General features: G+C 40.4%; 1 protein-coding gene across 1 annotated transcript; it reads left to right on the top strand.

Annotated features, from left to right (window-relative positions):
* The first annotated feature begins 257 nt into the window (after window positions 1-257).
* Window positions 258-7,053, top strand: LOC121136484 (rho GTPase-activating protein 20-like). The gene is made up of 5 exons (XM_040736966.1): window positions 258-346; window positions 2,571-2,755; window positions 3,876-4,025; window positions 6,270-6,311; window positions 6,864-7,053. Exons 2-5 carry the CDS (start codon window positions 2,607-2,609, stop codon window positions 6,964-6,966), a joined length of 444 nt encoding a protein of 147 aa, XP_040592900.1. The 5' UTR covers window positions 258-346; window positions 2,571-2,606; the 3' UTR covers window positions 6,967-7,053.
* The last annotated feature ends 423 nt before the right edge of the window (window positions 7,054-7,476 follow it).

Below are 7,476 nucleotides of genomic sequence, written 5' to 3'. Positions count from 1 at the left end.
CTTTGACCACTAAAACAGTTAAAGACGGACCGCAATCCAGTGTGTAGGGTTATGAGAGTGCATTAGAGTGCTTGGGATACAGGATATAGTAATGTGAATCTAAAAATATCTCAAACATAATTTTAAAAGCTAACATACAGGTGGATAGTAAATATGTCATTTTGTCAGTTATGACATGAGCCTTTCAGGCTTGATATCACAATGGTCAGTCACCCTGACTAATGTAGCATCCTTAGGTCTCAGTGGTTAGTCTGCCAGATGTTCTGGCTGCTTTGGTTTCTAGTGCCAAGGATGAAGAGAAGTTTAGTCTACTGAAAGGCTCTCCATTCAAGGGTACACTGGAAAGGTATTCTCTTAAGAACTCGTTCTGATCCTTATGATAGATGGGTGGGCTTGAATTATTCTGTCTTGTTTTCTCCAGATCATGTGAACTTGTTCTACACTCAGCACAGCCCTCGTGAGAAACGAATCATTTTATGAAGTTCAGTGCTGATCCCCTCAGAAAGGAGATATCACGGTGTCAGGGGACAGAGGTCCTGGGACACGTGGGACAAAAGTGCTTGTAAATGAACATGCCTGTCCAAGTTAGGAAGGAGGATTTATGTTTTGCTGAACTTGGTCATTTTGCCCAGTGTGAGCATGAAGGCCAACTGAGTAGCGGTAGGACCTCAACCAAACATCTAAGAACTTTCTGGTTCTCAGAAATTTTTTAGTGTTTCTACATTTATTGTTGCTAACACCAGTTTTACAAAATTGAACTCTGTTTTACCTAAGAAAGGAATGGCTTGAATTTACATGAAACCAAGTCTGAATTACTTTGGCCTTCAGTCAAATTAGACAGCTGTTGCTTTCCAGACATATGAACATCGCTATGACAAATATAGGGGTACAGCTGGCGATGCGAGTTACAGGGTGTGAAGGAGTATCTCAGGTCAGACCCAGATTCCTCCTGAGTTTGTGTCTGAAGTCGGGGCATTTCAGCATTATGGACTTACCCTCCACCGCTGAGAGGAAAGCAAGCCACAGAGAAACAGCCTGTATTGTTTCTGTAGTCATTTGTTTACTCCGAACATCACAAGGAGAAGAGGTTTTCAATGCATGGCCTTAAGCTTTTTGTGTGATATCTTGCTTGTAATTCTTTGGGTGAGCACTATCACCCCAGCTGGTGTAACCACACAGGAATAAGTACACACACAAATGTGCACTGTATGTTTAGGTAAACATAAGCTAAGTTGATTCCTTGAGGGTTAATCAGACTTTCTATTTGTCTCTCAGCCCTTCCTCTGCTTCTGTAGTGACCGTGGAATCAGAGCCTCCCTCTCCATGCTTCCCACTTTCTCCTTCAGATCACCTGCTTCCTGCTGGTCCCCTTCACAGTCCCTGCCCCCATGGTCCCTTTTTACTTCTGCTCTTTTCTCAGTTACTCCATGTTGTATATTCATTTTTGAGGATTTTGAGCTAAGAACTGCAGACGAGAGAGAACATGTGCTGTTTGTCTTTCTGTGTCTCTGTTACCTCATACTATATATTTTTGGATTTCCATACATGTAACTGCAAAGTTCATGACTCTGTTGTTCTTTACAACTGAACAGTATTCTTTTGTGTGCATGTACCGCAATTTTATTGTCCATTCATCTGTTGAAGGATATTCTGGTTGCTCTATGTTCCAAATGCTGTGAACAGAGCAACAGTGAACATGGCTCAGCAGGTGTCTGTGGAGTAGAGTTGAAGTTCTTTGTGCATATGCCGAGGAGTTGGCCAGCTGGGCCATATGGCAGATTTCTCTAAGTGAGGACTCTCCAGACTGATTGTCCGGGTGGCTTCTTAAGTTTTTATATCCGCTAACAATGAGTTTTCCTGGTTCCCCACACTTTTGTGTGTGATGGCCTTTGTTTTGTTGACCTTAGCCATTCTGAGTGGGGTGAGATGAAATCACAAACTTGTTTTTGATTGGCACTCTGGGAACTGATAAGGAAGATGAGCACTTGTTGAGATATTTCCTAGTCAAAACTGTCTTATTTGAGTCTTTCTTGAAGATTGTATCACAGTGACTTTCATGAACATATATTTATGAAAACATATAAATAAAAATCAACATATACATATATGCACGTATATACTAACATACATGTATCTCAGCAAGTCCAATTGAAAAAGACAGAGAATGAAAACTATGATTTAGTTATATTTAGAAAACTGAGTCTATGGCACTCTTCACATTTCTCATAAACTTTATTCTGCTGACCCCTGATTATCCTACTGACCTCTTGACTATTGGCCTCTATCCTGTTGACCTCTGACTATCCTGTTGACCTCTGGCTATCGTGGTGACCTCTGACTATCCTACTGACCTCTGGCTATCTTATTGACCTGTGGCTATCCTATTGACCTCTGACAATCTTGGTGACCTCTGACTATCCTGGTGACCTCTGACTATCCTATTGACCTCTCTCCTGTTGACCTCTGACTATCCTATTGCCCTCTTCCCTGTTTACCTCTGACTATCCTGTTGACCTCTGGCTATCTATCGTAGTGACCTCTGACTATCCTGCTGATTTTTGTTCTGTTAGTGTTTGCCCTGTCACAGGAGAAGCCTATTTACTGAGATGGAAATTCTAAATGGGAAAGTCACAGATGCGAAAATCAAGAATCAACCCCTGATGTTCCATGGAGAAGTGGAACTCAGAAGAGGCGGTATCAGTAAGAAGTGTCACCTCTACCTGTACAGAGATTTCTTGGTTGTGACGAATAGTCGGTATGCTTTACTTTCAGACTCCTAATTACCAGAAGTCACAGTGTGTCACTCTTACCGTGGGACAATCCAAGGGAATTTGCCCTTATGATTTTGCAAAGGTTTTGATTCCTTATTTATTTAACAATCCATGGAGCCCTTGTTTTGTCCAATGCCCTAGTAGAAAATAAAATTATGAATCTATACTAACAGCCATGCTTGTTTGCACATTCCAATAACACAAACATTTTGGGATGTTATTAGCATAACCAACTATAGATCTGGCTATTAAGGAGGGAAGAAATAAATGGCAACCTGGGGGGGGAATGTTTGAGAATAAAATTCTGTTGTGGTACATTATTCATACTTCCAAGATAGCTTGTAGATTTAAAAATCCCTTAACATGTTCATGGAATTGATCCACACACTCCAACTATAAAAAAGCAATCCCAGTGCAAAGAATGCTGGCCCTTGGAAAGAGGAAGCCCACACTGGATGGAGGAGAGACTTGTTCCCCAGAGCTGTGCTCCCACAAGGATGCTGAGAACATGAAGAGTTGGGGAGGCCCAGCAGTTCTGAGCTGTGGTTGGCTATTACACTTCCTGGATCCAAACCCTGTCTCTGTTGCTTTCGGCTATTAGCCATTCTGACCCTTCCTCACGCATGGAGTGGGGTCAATAGAGATTATCTGATGCTGTTGAGGTTAAATTGAACAGCAATAGTTTTTTAGGTTTCTTAGAAAATGGCAGTTAGCTATCCATCATGTCACAGCAGAATGGGTAATGTGTTCTTTAAATTCAACTGTTGACTTGGGTTTAAGGAAGTGTGAAACCTGAATTCATTGAAATAAGACCAAATTATTGAAATGAATGTTTCCTCTCTGTACATATGAGAATGAATAGTTAAAACAGTATGTTTCAAATACATTGTATAATCTATACTCAATGCAGATGTGGAAAGGGTACTGTCAGAGCCTCCCAGAGGCACACTGCCCTCAGTGAGGCTTTACTGGATTCCATCTGCCCACTTGCTGGGCTGTGCCTGGAGTGACAGAGATGAATTGGTGCTGATTTGCTTATGCCATGAGCACAGATTCCCCCATTTAAAAACAAACTAACACAGATTTTCTTTCATTCTTTTTTAGGTATAAGATAACCTTTAAGATAAAATATGTTATCCCTCTGACATCCCTCTGGATTGGGGACTGTGTGGACACAGACTTTGTAGGCCCCAATCAGGCCAGGAAATCCATTTTCCTAGGATGGCCCATGGAGAACTTCATCGCCACTTTCCGGTAATAACCAGAACTTGTTCCTTTGGTGGTACTGGTTGTGTATGGAAGGACACAATTGACATTATAATATCTAGTACACACAGACAGTTTAAATGTAAAATCTGTTCTCAGAACGTAAAAGAAAAAAACATTTTAATCTGATTGTATGAACACTGTCTCTTTATAACCTACTGTATTATTTTCTAAGAGACATTTCAACAGGCTTTCATTTTAAAATGAATCAAAAGTGGGAGCCATTTAAGGAACATCCTAAGGTATTGATCATTGGGTTTTTAGCAGACGCCAATTTCCTGGTAGCCAGACTAAAAGGGTGTGCAGCTTCTACGAAAGGAAGTGTAGGGAGGAAGGCTGTGTGACTTCTTTTCCAGAATCTTAGATAGATGATCAGGTGTTATCCTACTAGATGAATATGTTAGGTATTTTTCTTCAGTAATATTAATTATGCCAGTTAGCATAAAAATTCCTTTGATGCCACAAAATGATCAGGATCTTACTGTACTAAATTATATTTCTGTCATAAATGTCAAGAACTGCAAGTGTCTGTTTATCAAATTACGTATTTGATGACTACAGACAAGAGGTGAGACTGGCATCATTAGACTCTCAGAGGTGACTAGTTTTCTATTCTCGGGCCACCATGTAGTTAGGGACTGTCAGTGTGTCCTAGAGAGCTCTCAAGTGGCACTGACCTGAGGGACTCCCAGGGATCGTGTGGAAGCACATGCTACTCTGGACAGCCACAGCAGCTCTATATGAAACACACTAGCTACCGTATGAAAACACTCTAGCTACCATATGAAAACACACTAGCTACCATATGAAAACATACTAGCTACCATGTGAAAACACACTAGCTACTATATGAAAACACACTGGCTACCATATGAAAACACACTAAATACTATATGAAAACACACTGGCTACCATATGTAAACACACTAGCTACCACATGAAAAGTTCATCCATGAGGTCCACACTGTTCTTTCCTCCCATCAATCCTCCTCCAGACCTCAAGCCTCACCCCACAGTTCCCTCAGCTAATACAGGTGTCTTCATGCTCTGTAACATACTAAATGTGGCCACAGCCCAAGCTCATCCCAGAGTTCCCTCAGCTAACACGCATGTCTTCATGCTTTGTAACATTACTCAATATAGCCTCAGCTCATTACATAAGGAAAACATTCCCAGAGATTCTTAGGGAGAAATCCATCATTGTGTCCTTCTCTCAGTCCTTTCTATTGTATCACTGATTTGCCAGGTTATTACATTTTATGTTGATTGTCCCCTTATGTTTGACATGTGATGAAGCAGTTTAAACACATATATGTAAAGAGTTTGATGAGAAATTTCCAAGAGTTCTTCTTACACTGAGTGGTTGAACTTTAGATATGTTCTTTATATGTTAGGTTGGTTGTTCAGACCAGTTCTTAACACTGAGTATCACTCATTTGTAGCAATGCATGCCACTCAGTGAATTTCATCTCTGTTGTTATTTTCTTTATGTAACTTTGAGGGATTAGAAGTGGTATACTCATACATTAGGGGCCGTATGGATGGCTGGTAGACCTCTCTGATAAATGCATTCCCAGAATAATACAGATGGGAAATCGGGAGCACTTGAGGAGCTGTTAGTGAAGTAAGCAAGAAATATGCTTACCATTGGGAAAAAGGACAATTGAATGGTTCCACAGGAAGTCCAACCACTATTCCATGTGAGTCGGCAGCTCTGATCCTAGTTGTAGACTCGTGTAAAATGAAAACACACTACATTAAAGACTTTGCACAAAAATTTCAATAGCATAGTTCGCTACTAGCAATAGTGTAAGAAACTAAATATTCAACCATTAAATGGATAACAGAAATCAAATACTTTCAGGAAGTGTTCAATTTTATATATCTCTTGTATTATTCAATGCAAACAAGTCTTCTACCTTTGCAATCTCTTCAGTCAGCAGGAACCCACAAGGCTCAATCTCCCTTTTATCTGTGAACATCAAGCTCAGAGCAGCTGCCTCACCAGACAGAGCTCAGTTATCACAGATCACACAGCTTCAGTCAACCAAGTTCCCCACCACTGCCCACTTCTTGTCACTAGGAGGTCCTCTGTCAAAGGGCAGGTCTGTCAGGTTCCCAGATGTTTGCAGGACACTCACTTGATAACCACAGACCACAGGCTTCTAATATTGTGTCATGAAAGATACTCGACTTTATATGATTTAACTTTTTTCCATCATTATATTACAGGTCTGTGACCCAAAAAAGAGATTGGTGGTGTTTCCTTGAAAGGTAGTTTGTTGTGCATTTTTAATTCTGTAAGCAGTGATGAATGAGTAACAGTCTGTGCAACACACAAGCCTGTTCCCCTTGTTCTGATAGAGCTTTTAGTCTGTCCCTAGTCATCTTCTGGGCTAGATGGTCTGGCGACTATTGTAATTTCTCTCTTCTCTGTGTTTGAGGAAGTGTGGTGGCTGCCATTCTCATACGTTCCTCTTCTCCCTCCTTTATGTTGGAGCAAAGATTATTCCAAAAGATAATAGTACTGCTCAGACACATCACTGAAAACAAATGCTACTCCTTGTTCATAAACTCTGAAAAGAGTTGTCTTCAGTAATGCACACAGGAATGTTTGAGAACTGGCACTGTTTCCTAATTGTCAAAACCCAAGACAGCTCTGTCTTCTAGAACTTACCCTGTTATTCCAAACCGTGTTTTCCATTTGATGTACAATGATATTTCTGCTTAGTTCATCCATTTGTTTCAAACATGTTTAAGCATTGACAGACTTGGTTGATGAACAAGTTTATTTCATATCTTTGTCTTTTTCTTGAATGTGATCAGATCTATTAAACAGACAAAGGAGAAGTACCATGGGATGAGTACTGCACTGGAGATATTCACAGATGACATCCCGAGCTCGAACACTGTATGTACCTCAGACTAAAATGACGTTATAATAATGATAGATGCAGAAAAGGAAGATGAGGACAAGCAGAAGAAATTAGTGGAAGAATGGGGAGAAGTGCGATGAAAAGAGGGAGAATTAGAGAGATAAAATGGCAGGACATTGAAAGTTCAGTCAGTGCTACCAGGAAAAAAGTATTTTCCTGTATACAAATGCATCTTTGCCTGTATAAAACTACTGCTAATTAACATGAATCAAGAGTAAGTCTTGCTAGCTACATTACACAGACATAGCAAAATGGGTCATACAAAATGACAATGAACTGAGTATTGGTGGTATTCTTATATTTTTGGTTGTGAGCCTAGCCTTTAACAGCTGAGCCATCTCTCTAGCCCTGGTGGTGTTCCTATAGAACCGTTTTCCCAAGCAGGCATTTAGTTTGATGTCAGATGTTGGTTTGCTGTATATTGTTTTTAATATGTTCAGGTATGTTCCTGTTATCCCTGATCTCTCCAGGACATTTACCATGAAGGGGTGTTGGATTTTGTC

Source organism: Mesocricetus auratus, unplaced genomic scaffold (assembly GCF_017639785.1).
Source record: "Mesocricetus auratus isolate SY011 unplaced genomic scaffold, BCM_Maur_2.0 Super-Scaffold_100602, whole genome shotgun sequence".
Taxonomy (NCBI): domain Eukaryota; kingdom Metazoa; phylum Chordata; class Mammalia; order Rodentia; family Cricetidae; genus Mesocricetus; species Mesocricetus auratus.
The sequence above is the reverse complement of the archived record's forward strand: the minus strand, read 5'-3'. Positions and strand labels throughout refer to the sequence as shown.

Coding starts and splice junctions, on each gene's coding strand:
- LOC121136484 (XM_040736966.1), top strand. CDS start 2,607: ATGGAAATTCTAAATGGGAAAGTCACAGATGCGAAAATCAAGAATCAA. Junction 2,756..3,875: donor TTGGTTGTGACGAATAGTCG/GTATGCTTTACT, acceptor ATTCTTTTTTAG/GTATAAGATAACCTTTAAGA. Junction 6,312..6,863: donor TGGTGGTGTTTCCTTGAAAG/GTAGTTTGTTGT, acceptor GAATGTGATCAG/ATCTATTAAACAGACAAAGG.